The sequence below is a fragment of the Apteryx rowi genome, unplaced genomic scaffold (genome assembly GCF_003343035.1).
Source record: "Apteryx rowi isolate R43461 unplaced genomic scaffold, aptRow1 scaffold_126, whole genome shotgun sequence".
Classification (NCBI taxonomy): Eukaryota; Metazoa; Chordata; class Aves; order Apterygiformes; family Apterygidae; genus Apteryx; species Apteryx rowi.
In genome coordinates, this window is record NW_020447486.1 from 21,867 (window position 1) to 43,059 (window position 21,193).

Consider the following 21,193-nt stretch of genomic DNA (forward strand, 5'->3'; position numbering starts at 1 on the left):
ACCAAGAATCAGGATAGATGCCTTGGTAAGATGAGAGAGAACTGGTGCCTATTTGGGAGGTAATGCACTGTTCTCCAGGAGATGAATAAATGTTGGCTTTGAGGAGGTCACCTTGAGTCGCTGCAGTGACAGACTGGTTGCTGAGGGTTTCGTGTCCTAGCACACAGGTTGATTCATGTGGAGGTGCTGAGTGGCCACTGTGACAGGCAGGATTGTTTTGGCAAATGCTTCAGCGAGAGCAGAAGGCACAGAGGAGATGGTGGGAGGAGGATGGAGAGAAGCAATAGGGAATGTGCTCAGGATTTGTGGAAAGACTAGGGGTACAGAGCACCCAAGAAATGAGAGCAGCCCCCAAGAGCAGCCTGAGGTCCCACTGAGGCAGGCAGTACTGAAGGGAACCAGAGCTCCAGCCACTGAACTGGGAAGGAGTGCTCTCCTCCAGGAGAGGTGGCTGCAGCCATCGTTCATCTGGCCAAGGGCAGCAGGAACGGCAGTTGCAGCCCCAAAATGCTCCTAGCCGCAAAGATGGCAGCCAAGGCTGCCAAAAGCCCCCAGGGTAGTTTGCCTCAGGAGAGCCTTCCCCTTGCACACTGTGAGCCTACCTGAATGGTAGTGCCCTGCACCAGGCTGGGGGCTCCTTACCGGCAGCAGCAGTAGGCACAGTGGCTGAACCAGGCAGGGCCCTTGCCGAGGGAGTGACAATCCTTCCTGCAGCACACTAGGGGATTGCTCTGGCCACAGGAGCTATGGGCTCACTCCACAGTGGAGCAGCAGCTGCAGGGGCCACCCCAACCCAAAGAAAGTACTCTCTTGAATCCTGTCAAGGAGAATTTTTTTTTATTTAGTCATTAATGTGCACAGCAGATGTGGAACCGTCTGTCTACAGGGCACACTGCTCTTCGTTGGACACATATTGCAGGAGAAGCAGGTCATGGCCAGCCACAGAAACTACATTCTTGAACAAATCAGCTATTCGATGTGGCCACTGTGTTCAGTGAGCAAGTGGACAGTGCGTTGTTGCAATAGGCTCTAATGTTGCCTGGAGCCTCCCTGTGATGTGATAGAGTAATTCCAGGAGTCTTTAAAAGCATCTGTATATTCTGTGCATGCACTTGTATTTGAACTATCTGGTATTTTATCTGTGGGTTACCTTCCTGGAGGCTTTGGAAAGGTGTGCCAATGTTCCTACCATTGGTTTTAGTAAGGGAGATGTAAGGGAATAGCCAAGCTCAGGACACAGTGGAGAGAGGTTTTGAATCCTTCAGCGAGGGAAAGCACAGAGCTGGTAAACAGGAGGTACGTTTCCTGTTCCGCTCAGTGTTGGAGTTATGTTGAGTTCCTGGGGATCGACAACAGGCTTCAAGGTAAAGTTCTGCAAGATGATGGCTATGAGTAAGAATATCTCCATGCGTGCCAGGCCCTCTCCAGGGCATATTCGCTTCCCTGGAAGTGAAACAACAAGTATTGCCGAACAGATGTTGCAGAGTGGATTGGAGTTTGTACTATGCAGATGTGTTACACAGCATTGTTTATCAGATACAGCCATGGTGGCGATGTGACTGTGAGGATTACAGAGAACTTTTGCGAGGGAACAGTTTGTTGGAGAAAAACTAGACCCCAGCTGGTAGTTTGCTTGGGTGTGTGAAAGAAGAACCTGAGCAGGAGAAGCCTTGAGCTCAAAGGAGGCATTGTAGGAGGCAGGATGAGAGGGAACAAGGTGACATAAAGAGCAGGTGAGAAAGCAGAGGGCTGGAGATATTGGTAAGTGAGTGGTTGCATATAGCCTGAGAGGTGTTTAAGATGGGCTGGGAAAAGTGGAGTTACCGTAGAAAGAAAGATTGATCAAGAAAGAGGTTAGTGGTTGTGTAGCACACAGTTTTTTTTAAGAAGTGGGAATGTGTACCATTCACATCATTACACCAGGAGCTCCCAGGGCGAGGTTTGAGAAGCCACTGGGCCCTCTGCAAGATGAGAGATGCACCTGGGGAAGGGAGCAGCCAGGAGTTATCCAGAAAGCTTTGAGTCCTGAGGAAGCTCTGGAGGGACCAATCTGAGAGAGAGGAAGGAGTGTGCGTGTGTGAGGAAAGGCAGGCTGATTCCCAGAGGAGGAGGTTGGCAGCTTCTGAGAGAGGAATCAGAAGAGAAAGCATGTGCTTTACCTGCTGAGAATGGCATGAAGAACTCGCTCTTCCTAAAGGTGCCGTTCTCATTCAAGAAATGTCCAGGATTAAACTCTTCTGGGTTTGCAAACTCTTTACTGTCGTAGAGGACAGAACTGAGAAGGGGGTAGACTGTGGTCCCCTGCGGTAACACAAGAAGAACAGAACGTAAAGGGGAGGTGAGTTACATCTTGTAATCTGATTGCCTGCCCAGTTAAGGATGAAATTTCCAACACATTGCTATCGATGCCTTCAATTTCCCTTCAAGCATCTCCTGGGTCAGATTTAGGGATGGTCTACTAGATCTCTCAGCAAAGGCAGTTGTTCTGACTGCTCTTCCGGAATATTCCCTCTCTGTTTCATCCCTTGTATGATCTCCTAGCTCTTGACCTTTTGGGCCACCCCACCTATTTCTTCCTCTTTCTTAGTGTTTCACCATAATGAGCTTGCAAATGATTATGTTCCTTCCTTTCTGTCAGCCCCCAAAAGCAAAAGCCCACACAGTTGTGGAAATGAAGCTTTTCCTCTTTCCTGACAAATTTCTCCTGCCATGATCCTCTTCCTTCCTCCTTTCTGAACAGGGTGGGATAAGTCAGAGCTGATCACACAGAGCCCTCTGCTAAAAGCTGAGTAGTTCCCTGAGTCCTACCTTTTCATTTTACACAGATAGCTGAAAATCAAAGCACCTCACAGCATGTGTGTTGCTCTTCGCCTGCTGTACAGTCACCCAGAAGATGTAACATACCATGAGCTCTACTGTAGCAGGCCAGGCCAGGCCATGGGTTCCTGTAGCCCATTAGCTTACTTCTGGCAGTGGCCAGCAGTGACTGCCTCGAGATGTGAGTAAGAATAGTGCAAACAGGTTTACTCTTTCTCTTGAATGCAAACCTGGTTTCCAGCACTTTGTGGCTCAGGGACTATCTGAGTGTTTCTCTCTGTGCTTAATAACTAACAGATTTTGCTTCCAAGGATTTGGTCAGGCTCTACTGGATAGTGGCAAGCAGTTCTGTGACTTTGCTGCATGTTGTGTGAAGAAACACAGCTCTGAGTTTATTGTGAACCTGCCATGTTTCCACTGGTAGGTCAATCTGCAGAGTAAGTGAGCAAAGGTGTTGAGCAGAGCTGGTGCTGCAACCTTTAGCTCCCTGTCACACTTAATGGAAGAGCAGTCCATGAGGTCCTGGGTCCTGTTTTATAACTACTGAAAGGTGTTCCTACAAGATCATCCAGGGAGTGGCAACAAGGAATTTCAGGCCAGCTGCATGAGCCCTAGGGTAATACCTTCATGAAGGTCTGGGTGAGGACAAGATCAGGCCATGTTATTTCTATCTTCTGACTCATAACCGACAGCCTGAGAGCGAGCGTGTGCTGCCAGCTTGTTGTGGAACCAGAAGGAGCATATCAACTAACCTTAGGAATTACATACTCTCTGAGGTGGGTGTCTTTGGTCACAGTATGAGGAAGACCCAAGGGGATGAGGGAGATGAAGCGCTGGATTTCATGGACCACAGCATCTGTGTAGGGCATCTGGGTCCGGTCAGCCACACAGGGTTTTCGTGATCGTCCCACCACCCGGTCGATTTCTTCCTGAACTTTTTCTGTCATGAAAGGCACAGACTATAAGACGGGTGAATAAAACCAAGCCCAGCCAAAGAGATTGCCCCAAGTTGTCCAGATCCCCACTGCTTTACTAGGACATCACAGCCCCCAGAAGCACTGTTATTGGTTTTGGTGTTGCCCACAATGCAGCTCCACTGCAGCCTATTGCAAAGAGTGGCCTCCTGGTGACTCAGCTAAATAGGAGTGCTGGAAGATAAAGATGTGGATGGAACCAAGTCTCAGGCTCTCCAAGGGTGCTGCTGCTGTTGATGCCAGGGAAGCTGAGAGGTCCACTAAGGCCCACCCTGGGGAATGAGGGTGCAAGGACTTTCCCTGTTTGGGTGGAGAATGAAAGAGAGAGGAGAAAAGTGTGGAGAAGAAAGTGGTGTTAGACCTGAGCCCAGCCCAGAGCAATGGCTGGAAGGGAGCAGGTCACAGACTGGTACCTTGTATTTTGGGGTTTTTGAGAAGAAGCAGAAGTCCATATCTTATGGTGGTGCTAGTTGTCTCAGTTCCAGCAATGAACAAGTCAAAGGTGCTGGTTATCAGGTTCTTCAAGTGGAAATGGGAATTGGCACGCTCCTTCTCCTAGGAAAAAGGTTGGGCTGTTTCTTTGGCTGAGCTGAGAAATATGGCTCTTTCTTGTATCAGTCCAGGCCTTCTTTTCCACCCAGAGCTGTTGTGTTTCTCTACTGAGGTGCAGCAGTCAGCTGGAACATTACAGTGCTGTCTCTGTGTAGTGACCTAGACCCCCAGAGCAGCCTTTTTTCAAGCCGTGCACCGTGTGACAGCTAGCTGCCCACTTGCCCTTACTGTGCCAAATGCTTTCCAGCCAAAGAACTGCAAGACCAGCCTGCAAATGTCTCTGTGCTTTGGTGAAAGCAGATGTGGGACTTGATGTCCAAGGAGCTGCAGGTAGTGGCCAGTGAGTGGGCAGACCCAGAGCTCTGTGCTCTAACAGAGGTGACATCTGGGATGTTGTTGGTGTTTTCCCAGTGCACAGACCAGCTTTCAGGGCCCAGCACAGGGAAGGGGTCAGTCCAATGTCTATGTGACTTGAGAGAGGAAAGGGGGTCAGTGTAGGTGTGCTTGGGGATCAGACTGGGCTGCATGCTGTCTCCTTACCTCCTGCATTTTGCTGAGGAAGCAGTCAATAAAATCCTGAGGGGAGCTGGGATCTAGGGAAGCTTGGTGCTTCTCCACCTCCTCTGACACAAAGGCTTTTAGAGTATCAAATTCTGTGAATATTTTGTTGTGAGGTCCAGGCAAGTAATCCAGGATCTCTGGGAACATCTGGTAGAGCTGAAAAGAGCAGGAAGATACTCAGTGTGACCATTTCCCCATCATTTGGAATTAGCAAAAGGCCACAACCCTCTCAACTGAGCCAGTCAGAGGGGTAGTGAGGCCTGGGCAGTCTGACAGAGAGATGGGGGCTTGCTTAATACTAGTAGGAATCTCAGAACTGGAAAAGAAGGGTGGTCAGGACTAGGGATAGGCTGCACCTAGCTGGCAAAGCCAGCTTGGTTGGTGAGGGCTCTTCTTGCTCTAGAGTGAATTCCCTCCTGTGCAGTAGAGCAAAGAAGGTGTGTGCACTGTTGGGTCCTAGTTTGAAGACTTAAATGGGACTTCACTGGGAAAGAAGCCTCCTGCTCCCCTGGAAGTATACCACCACTGTGAAATGGCTGCTGAATGTACCTGTCCCCAGTGGGAGTTCATCATCTCAAAGATGTTGTTCATGTTGCTCATCAGGGCCAGGAACTTCTTGTCTTTATAGTCGTATCGGTTCCCAAAGATGATGGAGCATATGACATTGGAGACAGAACAGCTCAGCATGGAGGTCGGGTCAAATGGCATTCCTACGAGTTCACAAAAGTTACAAAAAATAAAAAAGCAAAAACTATGGCTTCTGTGGATAACCTGAGCTCTGGGGGTTAGCAGAAATATCAGATCACAGTCTGAGTGACACAGAATGGTCCTCCAAAAACAGTAGTAAGTAATCATGGAATTATTTGTTTCTTTACAATGAGGGGCCGTTCTTACATGGACCAAATGCATGGGAATCTGAATTCCAAGCTAAGAACATAAGTAACCTTAATTCCTGCATTTGACTGTGCACCAGCAATGCTCGCTTAATGCAGTCCTTCTTAGCAAACATAAGGTATATTAAGAATAAACTGTACTCTTTGTTTTGGCGATCTCTTCCAGCAAGTACTCAGCTTCCTCTTGGATCCTCTCCTCAATGCTCCTCTTCCCCATCCCAAAGTTGCGTAGAGTGCTGAGAGCAAATCGCCGGACTTGTAACCACTCCTCGTTGTTGCTGAAAATAATGCCTACAGAAGAAGAAGGAAGAGGGAAGGCCTGGCTGGGTGTGCTGGACGTGAGATGAACTGAGGCTCACAGTGACAGTGAATCCTGTCTTCCAGGAGAGTGCCTACAGAGTAGCATCATAGAGTACTTCAGTGTGGAGGAGATCTCTGGAGGTCATGTGGTTCAACCTCCTGTTTTTGACCTTTTCCATCACATACCCACCCTCATTGTGAACATGTCATTCCTTGTAACCATACAGACTTTCCCTTGCTGCAGCCTGTGGCTGTTGCCTTGCTCTATCACTGTGCATCACTCAAAGGAGTCTGACTCTATTTCTCTGTTACCCTCCCTAAGCAGTGGAAGCCAGCAATTACTCCTCACTCTGCCTTTCCTTCCCCAGGCTAGACCCAGCCAGTTCCCTCAGTCACCCCTTGTGCACAGTTCACTCCAGCCCCTGTCTCTGCCTGTCTTGTCCTCAGCCCTTCCCTTCTCCTCCAAAGGAACTTGGCCAGTAAATATACCTAATCCATTGTTAGCCCTGTCTCCTATTGGCATGCGTCCTCTGGCAGCAAACTCGTCCGCACGATCAATCAAGGCTTCTTTCACCACATCACGTCCCTGGAGCACCACCACAGGCTCTGAGCCCAGGTACACTGTGAACACTGGCCCATACTTTTCACTGAGCTGTCAAAACACAAAAGAGAACGTGGCCATGGAGCAGGTGGACAGGAGGAGTCAGAAAGTGGCCTTGCTGTCATATCCCTCTGCAGGCAATGTGTTCTCAGAGACCAGGAATATCAAGATCTGGCCCTCCCATGACAAATATGGGTATGGAAAGGTTTTGCAGCCATCAGGCACTCAAAAACAAGGGTCACAGCACTATGGGGTGGCAGCTGAGATACCCAGAGCTTTTCTCCCCCTCTGGGGTTAGCATTCATCAGGCTATGGCCACTGGTTCTCCCAGTGCACTGGGTTCACATGTTTCCTGCCTGCAGAAGAAAGTGAGTGAGCAAAAGAAAGTGGCCTTACCTTCTGGAGGGTTCTGGCCAAGTCCTTTGGCTTCACCTGCAGCATGTTCCCTAGAATTGGAAGGGGAACTGGTCCAGGAGGCATCTTCCCCTTTCCAGACCTCTTTCTCCATGCTGTGAAGGAGAGCAGGCAAGCAATGCAAACCAGGAGGACAGCACTTGTTGCTCCCAGGAGCTCCATTTGCCAGGTGGAGGAGGGTTTCTGAGGCTCAGGAATGAGTGAGTCTGGTTGCAGAGCTTATATACTGAAGAATTCTGTGTTAACACCAGGCTGAGTTAGTCAATATTATGAGTCAATTATTTGCTAGCTTGCCCTGTGTTATGAAACTAGGACTGAACTTTTCTCAAGTGTTTACTGGTCATTAAAGCTGTTCCTTGTATCAAGCAATTGCAGAGGTCAATAGAGGTTGAGAACTGAGTGACTTCATAAAATATAAAAAACAGAGTATATTTATTTCATGAAAAGGCCATGGTTAAAGAGTTCATAGTTTGAGATCAGCATTCCAGTTACCAAGGGCTCTCAAAAAATTCAGTGGTGTTGAAATATCTTCCACATACTTCAGTGCCATTTGGATTTTCTGTTCTTCAATACTGATCGTATCAGTTTTCAGAGGGGTGAGTCATCCTTGATTGTTCAGAAGGACTTCAGGAACAATCAAAGACCACTCACCCCACTGAGAACTGATATGATCAATACTGAATAATATATTCAGTGGGGTGAGCCATCCTTGATTGTTCCTGAAGTCCTTCTGACACTGTTACTGATGTTCACACCATTTGCGATGGGCTGAATATACTAGTATGTTGTCCTGTGTGCACAGCAATTGCCTCAGTCTCTCTCTCTTGGGATGTGTGGCCTCACAAGAGAGGAAAGCATTAAATATCCACCTGGTGAGGACAGAAGGGTCTCCATACATGTTATTACTCACTTGTAATAGATAAGTACCAGGGAGAAAGTTTGGAGTAAGGAACACTTTCCCTTGGTGGTGGAGGATCGGGTTAGGGATCACTTAAGCAAACTGGACATACACAGGTCCATGGACCCTGATAGGATACACCCACAAGTGCTGAGGGAGGTGGCAGATACCATTGCAAGCCCACTCTTAATCATCTTTGAAAGGTTATGGAGATCAGGAGAGGTGCCTGAGGACTGGAAGAAAGCAAATGTCACTCCAGTCTTCAAAAAGGGCAAGAAGGAGGCCCCAGAGAACCACAGGCCAGTCAGCCTCACCTCCATCCCTGGAAAGGTGATGTAGCAGATAATCTTGGATACCAATTCCAAGCATTTGAAGGATAAGAAGGTGATCAAGAGTAGTCAGCATGGATTCACCAAGGGGAAATCATGCTTAACCAATCTGATAGCCTTCTATGATGGAATGACTGCCTGGGTAGATGAGGGGAGAGCAGTGGATGTTGTCTACCTTGACTTCAGCAAGGCTTTTGACACTGTCTCCTGTGGCGGATGAATGGCACGGACTCAGGAGGGTTTGCGTCCTGAGACATTTATTGTTTATTCTGACACATATTTATACTAAAAAGTTAGCTACTTCAGCAACTCACAGATACACTTTGCTAAGCCAAWCATTATGCAGATTATGTCACARGTAGCCAATCATTACACCGATCACGCACGCAGCGATCATGTCTTGTTTGCTTCTTTGTTGGAGAAACRCTGACTTGKTCTTAGCCTTGGTTCCCACTGGCTTTTGCTGGTTTATCTGTACTTYCTCAAGATGTATCATTCCCAGCTGCACTGGTGTCCTTGGGTATACTTGCCYCTGTTCAGACCCTTCTTTGTTCGAGCTAGCAACAGTTTCCCCTGTTCCCCTTTTCCCATGGTGTGCAACTTTCCTCCAACTTAACCCTGTCATGACCCTCCACAGTCTCCCATAACATCCTCATAGGTAAGCTCAGGAAGTGTGGGTTAGATGAGTGGACAGTGAGGTGGACTGAGAAATGGCTGAATGGCAGAGCTCAGAGGGTTGTGATCAGTGGCACAGAGTCTAGTTGGAGGCCTGTAGCTAGCGGTGTCCCCCAAGGGTCAGTACTGGGTCCAGTCTTGTTCAACTTTTTCATCAATGACCTGGATGAAGGGTTAGAGTGCACCCTCAGCAAATTTGCTGATGAGACAAAACTGGGAGGAGTGGCTGATACGCCAGAGGGCTGTGCTGCCATTCAGAGAGACCTGGACAGGCTGGAGAGGTGGGCGGAGAGGAACCTCATGAAGTTCAACAAAGGGAAGTGCAGAGTCCTGCACCTAGGGAGGAATAACCCCATGCACCAGTACAGGTTGGGGGTTGACCTGCTGGAAAGCAGCTCTGCGGAGAAGGACCTGGGAATCCTGGTGGACAACAAGTTGACCATGAGCCAACAATGTACCCTCATGGCAAAGACAGCCAATGGTATCCTGGGCTGTGTTAGGCAGAGCATTGCCAGTAGGTCAAGGGAGGTGATTCTCCCCCTCTGCTCAGCCCTGGTGAGGCCATAATTTGAGTACTGTGTCCAATTCCGGGCTCCCCAGTATAAGAGAGATATGGCACTACTGGAGCAAGTCCAGCGGAGGGCTACTAAGATGATGAGGGGACTGGAGCATCTCTTCTATGAGGAAAGACTGAGAGAGCTGGGCCTGTTCAGCCACCTTGGCTCCGGTCTTCAAAGAGATTGGGGGAAGACTCTTATTCAGAGTGAAGGTGAGGAGATTATCTCTGGGACTTGGTATCTCAAACCATGGGGATATGGCAGCATTGTGAACCTCTCTTTCAGCTGCAATGGGAGAGTTCCCAAAGGCTTTCTTGGGCAGAGGCCCCATGGTGATGAATACTATGGCAATATTCTTTCACCCCTTTTCATTGCTTTGAAGAAAAAAATTGTTAGGAGGAGAGGATTTTCCTGATAGACATCTCAGGAAGATTTTAGCTTGTTGCAGCCTTGGTCAGCTTCAGATTAGTGGCCTACACAGATATTTGCCTGCCTGCCTTCATCCTGTATATGTTCTATTTGTGGTAGTCTTGAGTGCTAGTTAAATTGATGCTTACAATTCAGTCATTATTGTAATGTGTGATAACTAACGAACGGACAAGGAAAAGGTTTGTCAGAAAGAGAGGCCTGCATGTTTCCTCTCAGCCAAGCTGCTTTCCACTGCCTCTAACAACAGTTTCTTCCAGACAGAGTATTTCAGCTTCATGAATTTCAGGCTCGTTTCACTTGCCTCCCATCTCCACATCATCCAACATAGCTGTCAAGTGTGTGTGTAGAGAAGAAAGAGCACTTATATGAAACACTTGTCAGTACAGGTATTGCTGTCGTCAATCTGCACCACTCCCAATGTTGTTTCACAGTTATTCTTCTGGTATTTGTAGACATTCTTCCTATCAGCATAAGCAAAGGTTAATTGCTAGGTTAAAGTGTAAACTCTCTCTCTAAAAAGACTCCAAAGTACTTAATTTATTTGTTTTTCTTTACCCAATAAACAACACGTAGCAGTGAGTCAAAGAAAGCATTTAGTGTCTAACAGTGGCTGTGAGATTTGAGCAATCTTTCCTGACACAGCTCTCAGTTTCTACAGACATGGAGCCTCCCTGCCAGAGTCCAAATGTTTTTCCCCAGCACCTCTCCACCATGGCTGCCTGGTGCCCAGGAGGGAAGTGGGGAAAGCATATTTGCTTCATGAGCTCTGCTCAAACACCAGCCACAAAAGGCTTTTGGAGAATAGAGTCCCACAGAGCATGTGATCGTATCCCTAACAGCCAGGCCTGCAAAAGTTGAGAAACAGCGCCCCTGTGGCTATCCCCACGCAACCTGTACTGCAAATAGGCTTGTAGTCCACAACCTGAAGTGTTTAATAGGAATCACCTCCTTTTACCTGTGCAAAGCCCCCTGAGTCCCCTAGTTTACATGGGGGTGTGGAGGGGTAGCTGTGATAGCACTCTGTGCACCATTTGAAGCAGTGGCACCTTTAAAAAGAGATAAAGAACATGTAGTGTATCTTTCAGAGGGGAGCACATTCCCTTTTGTGCTTTTGTCCTTCCCTTCTCCTCTCACCACATCTTACATGGACACACAGCTTTTTGCACTCATGCCACCTCCTGAGCAGTCAGAGCAGCCAGTAGGGTGCATGGGGAAAAAGCAAGTGGATCTCCTGGATGGGCCATAGATGGGGAGAACTCTGAGTCAGAAAAAAAGGCTTGAAGTCCCTTCTACAGCTCCTTTCATCTCTATGATATGAATATGGACCCATCTCTTGACATAAGCGCAGCTCTTATCTGTGGTTTTCTCTAAAGGATGCAAGAGGACTGTGATGGGTCCAGGCCCAGGTGAAGGCAATGGAGGTGTTAAAATGCTGGGCTGGGTCCACCTGGCCACTTCAGGATTTTCTACCTTGGCTCTTTCTGATGCCAGGTGGCCCCACAATTTAAAAGGGCTAGGCTAAGAAGAGATGCTTTATGGTCCTTAGCAGGAAAGCAGGATGGGTGTAGTAGGGCAGGCTGGGACCTTGTTTAGTGCTGTATTCTTCTGGGGGTTGCTTGGCCCCCTTGCTTTGGTCATGGAGGTTCAGGGTGGCTTTTTTGCTGATCCCACCATGCTGGCTTGTGGTCAAGGAAACCTACAGCTCACTCTGCCCCCAGGCTGGGAGAAAAATGCTTCCCTTGTACTGACGACTTGGGGTGAGTGAGGATGATGTCAAGAGACTTTCTTATTGCTGTATATTTGCATAGTGCCAGCTATAGCTGAAATGAGGAGAAAGGGGCTGGTTTTGCTGGGAAGTGCTGTCTAACAGCTTCTGTGCTTGTGTAACTGGGGGCTGCCTATATGACCCAGCAGTCAAGCATCTGGGTGGAGTGTTGCATCTGGATGGTCTTGGAAGCCTTGTTCCTTTACAGTTCTCTGCTGGCACAGACCCTAGTGCTAGCTGGGACCCTGTCTTCTACAGAAAGGTGGGGCTGTAGCTGTTTCTGTCCTCTCTGTGGGATGTTTAGGCCCTTCCTGCTGTTTCTTCTACCCCTAGATACAGAGGGGAAGGCACATGCTGTGCAGAATGACTCCAGCTGTGGTCTCTGGGTATCTGGGACACCAGATGGCTCCAGGAAAGTGTTCATCTCCTATACTGGCTGTTATGTCTTTGAATGGGTGAGTGACCTTAGGAGTCCTGCTGGGGCTGCAGCTACTGCTGCTCTGACTGACCTGACCTTTGTGGTTCTCCCCCAGGAAGGCAATTACTTCATGCTGGTTGGTATTGAAGGGACAGATGCTGCTGGGCAAAAGGTTCTCCATGAAGAGAAGCTGCTCAGGTGCCCTGTGGACCTTCCTGGTAAGGCTCTCATATCTCTTTAGTCACCTGTCTGTTTCTGGTGGCTGTGAATGCCCTTCCCTTTGGGTGGCTGTTCCTAGACAGACAATGGGGAGGTTGGAAGGAAAGAGGACTTAGTACTGCACAGAAGACTCCTCAGAAGTATTCAGACATAGGAGCCACCAGCTTGCTGGGGACTTGTGCTTACCTTGCAGGCTGAGCAAGTGGATATCTTCTGGACATATTCTGACCACAGGAGTCTCTGCAAGGCCGTGGATTGAGCCATTAGGCTGTAGGTACTAGAATGTCCTTTTCCCAGCTACCACAGTTAGTCAAGAACGTCTTCTCTTGGCTGAGCCCTGAAGTCATGTCTCCTGTACATGACTATAGGGTGATTCCCTATTCCAGAGAAATGCGGGTCGCTTCTGAGGAGATGATGCTCCAGTCTGTAGCCTCTCAGTGGGCTTCCAGGCCAGCTCCATGCCATGAGTTTGACCCCTCACCTGAGTGTATGAACCTTTCCTTACTTTGTATGCAGAGTCATCAGGATGCTTTTCCACCCAAAGTCCCCTGTGTCTTTCTTCCTCTACTCCTGTGCTCTTACTGTAAGCTCCTGCTGTCTCTTCCAGCCCTAGATGCTCCAAGCAGTAGTGTCTGTTCTGCTGTTGACAGCCAAGACCGGCTGCCCTGTGCTTCCATGCCTATAAGCTGGGGAGAGTGTGAAGAGCGAGGCTGTTGTTACAATCCTAGGGACAGGGTGAAGCCTTGTTACTATGGTAACACAGGTAAGTGTTTGTGAGTAATTATCCTAATAGCATCCTGGAGAAGCTGATGACTGGAATACCTCACTTCCCTGGTGGAGCAGGGCTGGTGTGTACCAGTCATGCAGGTGGTTTAGGGCTGCATTTTTGGGTGTAGAGAATACTCTGCCCCATTGAAATGTACAGCCTCTTAACCTGTATTGCAGTAGACCTGGGTTTATGGCCAGAATCAACAGTGTTACTACTGGATGTGAGTCAGAGTTGGCTGCATCTATATCATGCTGTGCACAGCACATGCTCTAGGGGTTATGGGCAGGAGAACTTGCAGATACTTGTTGCCTTTGTCTTTCCTGCAGTGCTTGAGACCTAACCTCCTTTCTGCTCTTTTCCTGAGCTCAAGACTGAATTGTCTATTTTCCTCCAGTTACAGCCCACTGCACGCCAGATGGCCAGTTCTCCATTGCAGTCTCTCGGGATGTAACTCTGCCACCCATTATTCTGGAGTCTGTGCATCTGGCCAGTGGACACGGTACTGGCTGCATTCCTGTAGTGAGGAACAATGTGTTTGTTGTGTACCGATTCCCGCTCTCTGCCTGTGGCACTACTTTTCAGGTAAGAGCTACAGTGGTCACTAGGCTGGAATAGCAGGAGCTTGCAGACCTGGAACAACCTACAGTTGCTTTGGCTATTTAGTGCCACAACTTGGAAACTTCCAGATACCCTATAGACTTCCAGAGGCCAAACACTGTACTTCAACTTGACTCTACTGGAGCCTCAATGACTGGTTTGTCATTGCAGGTAGCTGGAGATCAGGGCATATATGAGAATGAGTTGGTGGCATCTAGAGATGTGAAGACTGGGAACCTTGGCTCCATCACTAGGGACAGCACTTTCAGGTAATATTCTGGCGCTGGTGTTGCCAGATGCCACTGTGCCCAGCATCTCTGGAGGAATTCCTGCTTGTCACAAGTTGTGAACTTGCAGCAGGGGTACTAGAATAGGCTAGGGACTGGTGTATCTCCAGGTAATGTGAATAAAGCTGGTGAGTCTGCAAAGTGTAACTGATCAGCAAGTCTGCACTCTGGAGAGAAGTTCAAGTAGTTAAAAGCATGTGTTGGAAATGCTGTAGCAATATGACTAATCAAAGAAGATTGTGGGTTGTGGTGCTGGAAAAAGGGATGTCAGTGACCTTGGCTCATCTGCCTGACTTGGGCTTCTCTTGTCTCACCAGGTTACATGTACGCTGTAGTTACTCCATCAGTGGGAACTTCATCCCCTTGAGTGTTCAGGTCTTCACACTGCCACCACTCCCTGCTGTGTCCCAGCCTGGTCCTCTATCCTTGGAGATGCGCATTGCCTTGGGTAGGAGGGCCACATGACTTGCTACCAACTCTTGGGGCAGAGCTCTGGTCTCCTTATCTGGTGATAATGGAGTCTTGATGGGCAAATTCTAGCACTGCTTCTCACCTGCCACATTGGGGACTTGCTGGCATGGCTGTCTCTAACTGCTATTCCTGATCTAAAATTACTTTTGTGTATTTCTTTTGATCCAGATGAAAGCTACAGATCCTACTATACTGACAGTGATTATCCTGTGGTGAAGGCTCTGAGAGACCCCATCCATGCAGAGGTGCAGATCCTCCAGAGGATGGACCCAGACCTGGTTCTTGTTCTGCACCACTGCTGGGCCACTCCAAGTATTCACCCCCATCAACAGCCACAGTGGCCAGTTTTGGTGGATGGGTGAGTGATCTGTAGATAGTTTTGGGTTAGGAGAATACCTGACACCTCTTCACTGCTGGTCTCTTCTTCCCAGGTGCCCCTATAAAGGGGACAACTACCAGACACAGCTGGTGCCTCTCAGTACTGCCTCAGGACTACAGTTCCCCTCTCATTACCAGCGTTTCACCATCTACACATTCACATTTGTGGACTCTACTTCCCAACAGATGCTCTCTGGGCTGGTAAGATCCTGTCCTGGGAGCCTAGTATGTTCTTGAGATCAAATAACAAGTGTGAGCAATGAGAACTGCTTTCTACCTGTGAGACTCTTGGCCTTCTAGGGGCTCCTAAAGGTTTGGAAGATCCCCTTTTGAAATGGAAGGGGCAGAGGTTAATGTAAAACTTCTCACTCATCTGAGATGAATGCAGTAGTGGTAAGATGCCTTTTTAGAGGAGCGTGGCAGAAAATGAAACTACTGAAAGGGTGGCTCTGACTGAACAAGTACTAGATTGCTGCCTGCCTAAGCTGTTCTGTTGAACTGGCTTAAGGTGCACGGTCTAGCCACACTAAGTATTCTCTAAACAATTTCTTGGCCAAAATTCTTTAGAAGTAGCTCTTGGAACCTAGGAAGCATCTGGGCTCTGAATCTTGGGAACTTCTGAGCAGGAGTCATATGAAGTTCACCATGCATTCCTTGCTTGCTCAGAGCTGCTGGGATCAGTACTTAAAGGTGGTTCCAGCTCTGCCTAGGCAGTGGTCAGTGTAGTGGCTTTTGGACAGCTGTGCTAATCCCAGGTGTCAGGGAGAAGTGCTGTAACTCCAGAGCTGACCCTAGTTTGAAGTATTTATGGTAGAGGTATCAAAGCTGTCTGGTAGCAGGTAACAGAGGGTTCCCAGGCTAAAGCCCATAGGTGAAGCAATCCACAGCAGTCTTACTGCCTTCTCATTTTTGAGACCAGCACATCACCTGTCCACAGACATCTCTGATTCAAGTCCATGGCCCCTTCTTTCTAGGTGTACCTGCACTGCAGTGCCTCAATGTGCCACCAGTCGATAAAGGAATCCTGCACCACCACCTGTCCTGCTGGAGCCAGTAGGTGCCCTGTCCTTGCTGCTCCCCTACCCAAAGGGACAACAAGGGTCTGGTCTCCAACTGGGGGGGGGGGGGGGGGGGGGGGGGGGGGAGGGAAGGGAAATGAGGACACAGATCCTACTGACTAGTTCTGCTGACAGTGCTCTATGGGGGCACTTTCCACTCCTTTCTGCTGAGGAAGGTTCCTTGCCCTCATGCCAAGGAAGCAGAGGCCTTCATAGGCTCTTAATCCTGTTCTTACCTGCTTTGAAGTTTTGACTGTCTGAGAAGCTGAGTTGGGCAAAATGTGGCATGCAATGGGAATACAGAGCGTCTTCTCCCTGTGCCAGAGCAGGTGTTGGCAAGGGTGTCTCTCCCTAACATAATATTCAGGACCACACATCTCACCTAAAATTCCTGCTGTTCTGTAGGGGGTAAAAGGAGTGCTGAACATCACCTTCAGGAGGGCATCTCCCATGTCACCAGCAAAGGCCCTGTGATTCTCCTCCAGGATCAGCTAAGACGGGAAACTGCCATGGATGGCCTTGGTAAGTGTATAGGCCCACTGTATCCAGGCTGGGGAAAGGAGTTTGTATAAGTCTTTCCTATGGAAAGAGAGAACCTCAGGGCCAGGGAGTCCTAACTGAGGCCTCTCTCTCCCACAGGAGCAGCTGTGCATGCTGCAGCCCCTTGGGCTCTGGGTTTTGCTGCAGTGGCAACCGGGGCACTTCTGTGTGCGGTGCTTTTGGCTGCTGTGCTGTGGCAAAGGAAGGCACCCGTAATACATGAAATCGATGTACTGCAATAAAGTGGCTCCTAAACCTACCTTGTCTGGGGGTCCCTCTACCTGACCCAGAGCACCTGAGTGCAACAGGGGCTGTGCTTTTGTGGCAAGACTCAGAGGTTGGGATAGCAAAGCACTCTGCAGCTGGGTCTACCTAGTGATGTTGTATGTGAACCTGCCTCTCCTGCCCTGCATTCTTCAGGGCAGGTGAAAAACTTCTTGAGGCAGAGAAAAGGGAAACAAACCCGGCTGACAAAGAATCAAAGAGAATCAAAGGGCTTAGGTGGTCTGAACTTCAGAAACAGATTCAAACTGGGTTTAAGGACCAACTCTGAACCTTCATGTTCAGCAGAGAACATGAGTTCATGAGCAGACAGTTAGGAGTAGTCCTCAAAGCTCTCAAATTGGAGCTTATTTGATACCACTACTGGCATAACAGTTCATGAAGGTGCTTTTGAGATGAGAAATAACTAACTTTGAGCACTGGCAGGGGCAGGTCTCTCTGTGGTGTGCTCAGTTACAGCAGCTGAGCAGATGGACAGTAACTTCATGTCTGGATCATTCCAAACTTCCTGATGTCCTGGGCAAAATTGTCTAGCAAACCTCCTTCCTGGAAGGGAAACCAGATGCCTCTGTTCCCCTTCCTTTTCAGGCTTGAGGAGCTGTGGTTCTTGTACTTCAGAATTTTTTTTTTTAATTGATGTAATTCTTGAGCAAGGACTTCTGAGGGGAGGAAAAATACTTGCTGTTTTCACAGGCCTGATTAGAAACTCCCCCTGCAAAAAGGCAGGGGAATCTCTTTAAATATACTGCTTATCTCCCTTTTAAGGGGGAGAACAACTGCTATATTCTTAAAAGCAAACTGAATACTAACTTGCTTGGTATAGCAGATATTGTTTAGTTTAATTGGCTTCTGCCATACTGTGTGAAATTGGTGTTTCCAGGTGGTAGAGACTGCTTTTTAATTTTTTTCTTATTCCAACAAATTTCAGGGATGGCTGCTGGAGCCTTCCCATGCTTTTGTAAAGCAGACAGATATCTACCTACAAAGGTTAGCCACTTGTGTGTGTGGTGACGTGGCCAGGGCAGAGTCCCTGCTGACAAGGCTGCCCAGCAGCCCTAAGCAGTGGGGAGCTCTGGGCCATAGTCTCAGAATCACAGAATCGCTGAGGTTGGAAGGGACCTCAGGAGATCATCTAGTCCAACCCCCCTGCTCAAGCAGGGTCACCTAGAGCACGTTGCACAGGATTGCCTCCAGGTGCATTTTGAATATCTCCAGAGAAGGAGACTCCACAACCTCTCTGGGCAACCTGTTCCAGTGCTCTGTCACCCTCACAGTGAAAAAGTATTTCCTCATATTCAGATGGAACTGTCTGTGTTTCAGTTTGTGCCTGTTGCCTTGCATCCTGTTGCTCAGCACCACTGAAAAGAGTCTGGCCCCATCCTCTTGACACCCTCCCTTCAGATACTTGTACACATTGATAAGATCTCCTCTCAGCCTTCTCTTCTCCAAGCTAAACAAGCCCAGCTCTCTCAGCCTTTCCTCATAAGAGAGATGCTCCAGTCCCCTAATCATCTTTGTGGCCCTTCGCTGGACTTGCTCCAGTAGTGCCACATCCCTCTTGTACTGGGGAGCCCAGAACTGGACCCAGTACTCCAGATGGGGCCTCACCAGGGCTGAGTAGAGGGGGAGGATCACCTCCCTCGACCTGCTGGCAACACTCTTCCTGATGCACCCCAGGATACCATTGGCCTTCTTGGCCACAAGGGCACATTGCTGCCTCATGCTCAACTTGGTGTCCACCAGCACTCCCAGGTCCTTCTCYGCAGAGCTGCTTTCCAGCAGGTCAACCCCCARCCTGTACTGGTGCATGGGGTTATTCCTCCCTAGGTGCAGGACCCTGCACTTGCCCTTGTTGAACTTCATGAGGTTCCTCTCCGCCCACCTCTCCAGCCTGTCCAGGTCYCTCTGAATGGCAGCACAGCCCTCTGGGGCATCAGCCACTCCTCCCAGTTTGGTATCGTCAGCAAACTTGCTGAGGGTGCACTCTGACCCTTCATCCAGGTCATTGATGAAGAAGTTGAACAAGACTAGACCCAGTACTGACCCCTGGGGGACACCACTAGCTACAGGCCTCCAACTAGACTCTGTGCTACTGATCACAACCCTCTGAGCTCTGCCATTCAGCCAGTTCTCAGGGATCCACTAGATCCCTGCAGGGACCCTCACTTCCTGTGCTGAGCTGGCTCTTGATAACAGACTGCTGCTGGACATAAGGTGCATACTGTGATAAGTGGAGGTGGGGGAGCAAGGAAGCAAACTGAATTCCCTTTTCCCCTATCTGGGAAACCTTCTATATTTACAGGACAGCTACTTGGCACCTAGCAGGAGGGGAAGGGCATGCACAGCAGTGGGGCCAAGTTGTCCCTGTGAAGCACTGCCTCTGGCAAAAGCTGGCAAACCCGAGGTTTCCTCCTGCGCCACCTCATCCCCCCCTCTTCCCACAGACTGTCTGCTCTCCTCCCTCCATTAGGGTGTGCTAGTGCCTTTCACTGCCTCTTTGCACTGCAGTCCTCCCTCCTGCAAAAGGCTATCTTCCCCTGCCATGTTCCCAGGCAAATTCCTGGCCTTTCTCCCAGGCCTTTCCTCTCCTTAGATGGTCTCACTGACCTCCTTCTCCTCTACCGTTTTCTGGTTTGAGTGCATGTTTTCTCCTGTGTCAGTATCTTTAGCTTCTTTTTAATGGGATGACATGCGCRTACTGGCTGGTCTCAGGGCTGCTTTTCCTTAGCCTCTCCTTCATTTACAGCCCATGCCACCCTTCTGAACCATGCAGCTTTCCTCCACCTGAAGGAGTCTAAACTGATGTTGACAGCAACCCACAGCACCTGTAGTTTGGCTGTATAGCTGGGCCAGTAGGAAGTGTAGGTTCAGCAGTGCCAAATTCCCCTGATAATCTAGGCAGCAGTGATGTCAAACTCCTGTTTGCCATTTTGGGAGTCCTGGGGAGAAATAGATTTTTAAAGGGGTTGTACAAGTCTGCAGAAGCTTTCAGGAGAAAGCTGAATACAGACAGGAGAGACTGGGGAGCAGCAGCATGTATGTGGCAGCTGTGCTCGGGCCATGCTGTGGCTGCTTATGGGCTCTGGGGCTGGTGCTGGGTTTGGGAGGTAGGGGTCTAGGAGTGAGATGATAACTCACAGAATAGGGCACCTACTGCTATCTGCCAAATCAGTCACCCAAATGTTGGGTCCCCTATCTTAGCCTCTTGTAGAAAGGGCTGTTGTGCAGTACTGCTAATGAATCCAGACTTTCAGGAAACACCCCTTAATTCTGTGTGCCTGGTGCCTTCACCCTTCTCAAGTGCTGTCTGTTGCCCCTCAGCGCAAAGCTGCAGAGTGGGCAGACAACAAAGTCCACGAACAGCTCCCAGAGACAGAGCTGTCCAAAAGAAACAGCCACTGTCAGGCATCGCTAATGACCTTTCTGAAGGCTCTCCTGTCCCTCTGGGAGGACAGCAAGAACAGCACCAGTCTCAAAGGAACAAATCTGCTTCTTTGCAGAGCTAAAGTACTTTAAAAGTTTGGAGGCAACAATTTTCTTCTTGACTAGCTGTGCTCACCTGAAACCTTTAGATGTGTAGCACTTACTATATCCCAGCATAGGTGTTTATTAATAAACCTCCAAAGGAAATTTATTTCATAATAGTGATGCTTTTTATTAAATTTTATGCTTGTATTACAATGCATCCTGGAGTAAAGAACTATACAATATGTTACATGTTATAAATATATTTCTGGAAATACATGAATATATTTCATATAATGCTGTAGTAAAAAAAGAATGCTAGTTCATTCTAGTTTAAAAATCTGTATATAAGGGGAATGTAGTTATAAAAATACCAGTTTATGATGCTATGTCTTACAATACTTTAAGTCCTGCACTGATTCACACTCCTTACAGTCCCTGTAAAGCTGGAGGGTTAATGGAGGGTGTAAGATAATGTAGGATTTTAGCCCCCTGTATTTATGGAGATAGGCTGACTATTCACAGAATAATCAAGTTATAAATCTCTAGCTTTTGATGAAGCTAGCAAGATATACAGTGTATATCTGAATCCTGCAGCAGCTAAAACTAATGACAACTGAAATACTGAACACAGCACCTACATCAAGGTGCTAACTCTGAATCAGCACAAACACTGAGATGTTAATAACAGTCATATTTAACCTCCCTGAAAGCATTCTGAGCACTTGCGCTTGGAGAAAGAGGTCTGGGCTGCCTCCAGTCACCCCCCAGAGCCTGCAGCCATGCTGGCAGTGTGGCCCATCATTCCAAACAACAGTAGCTCTTTCACCTCACACTGTTGCTTGTTACTGGAACTGAGATCAACCCAACCTTCCTGGATTGGGATATTCTGAATCTCAGATTCTGTTCTCCTGGTTTGTGGACTCCAGGGTCTCCAGCTGATC

The 21,193-nt window shown here is 48.6% G+C and overlaps 2 protein-coding genes across 3 annotated transcripts; one reads left to right on the plus strand and one right to left on the minus strand.

The window, feature by feature from the left end:
* Positions 1-1,160: 1,160 nt before the first annotated feature.
* Positions 1,161-7,308, minus strand: LOC112961017 (cytochrome P450 2H1-like). Of its 2 annotated transcripts, XM_026055808.1 has the most exons (9): positions 7,095-7,308; positions 6,587-6,749; positions 5,939-6,088; positions 5,454-5,614; positions 4,884-5,060; positions 4,205-4,346; positions 3,570-3,757; positions 2,160-2,301; positions 1,161-1,443 (listed from the first exon to the last, which is right to left on the minus strand). In XM_026055808.1, exons 1-9 carry the CDS (start codon positions 7,272-7,274, stop codon positions 1,262-1,264), a joined length of 1,485 nt encoding a protein of 494 aa, XP_025911593.1. In that variant the 5' UTR covers positions 7,275-7,308; the 3' UTR covers positions 1,161-1,261. The 2 variants fall into 2 exon arrangements, with proteins under 2 accessions (XP_025911593.1, XP_025911594.1); XM_026055809.1 differs by lacking the exon at positions 4,884-5,060 and having other exon boundaries at positions 1,262-1,443; positions 7,095-7,274.
* Positions 7,309-11,558: 4,250 nt separating this feature from the next.
* On the plus strand, positions 11,559-16,744 carry ZP4 (zona pellucida glycoprotein 4). Its single transcript, XM_026055852.1, has 12 exons — positions 11,559-11,757; positions 12,099-12,220; positions 12,299-12,401; positions 13,010-13,165; positions 13,566-13,753; positions 13,940-14,037; positions 14,373-14,503; positions 14,695-14,884; positions 14,958-15,105; positions 15,879-15,957; positions 16,368-16,484; positions 16,602-16,744. The coding sequence occupies exons 1-12, from the start codon at positions 11,559-11,561 to the stop codon at positions 16,742-16,744; spliced, it is 1,674 nt and encodes a 557-aa protein (XP_025911637.1).
* Positions 16,745-21,193: the final 4,449 nt, after the last annotated feature.

What these genes read in the sequence shown, in the direction of transcription:
- LOC112961017 (XM_026055808.1), bottom strand. Translation starts at nt 7,274, where the DNA reads ATGGAGCTCCTGGGAGCAACAAGTGCTGTCCTCCTGGTTTGCATTGCT. An exon ending in TGGCCAGAACCCTCCAGAAG is followed by an intron (nt 6,750 to 7,094) that starts GTAAGGCCACTT and finishes GTGTTTTGACAG; the next exon opens with CTCAGTGAAAAGTATGGGCC. An exon ending in TGAACTCCCACTGGGGACAG is followed by an intron (nt 5,061 to 5,453) that starts GTACATTCAGCA and finishes TGCTCTTTTCAG; the next exon opens with CTCTACCAGATGTTCCCAGA.
- ZP4 (XM_026055852.1), top strand. Translation starts at nt 11,559, where the DNA reads ATGGGTGTAGTAGGGCAGGCTGGGACCTTGTTTAGTGCTGTATTCTTC. An exon ending in ACTAGGGACAGCACTTTCAG is followed by an intron (nt 14,038 to 14,372) that starts GTAATATTCTGG and finishes TTGTCTCACCAG; the next exon opens with GTTACATGTACGCTGTAGTT. An exon ending in AACAGATGCTCTCTGGGCTG is followed by an intron (nt 15,106 to 15,878) that starts GTAAGATCCTGT and finishes CCTTCTTTCTAG; the next exon opens with GTGTACCTGCACTGCAGTGC.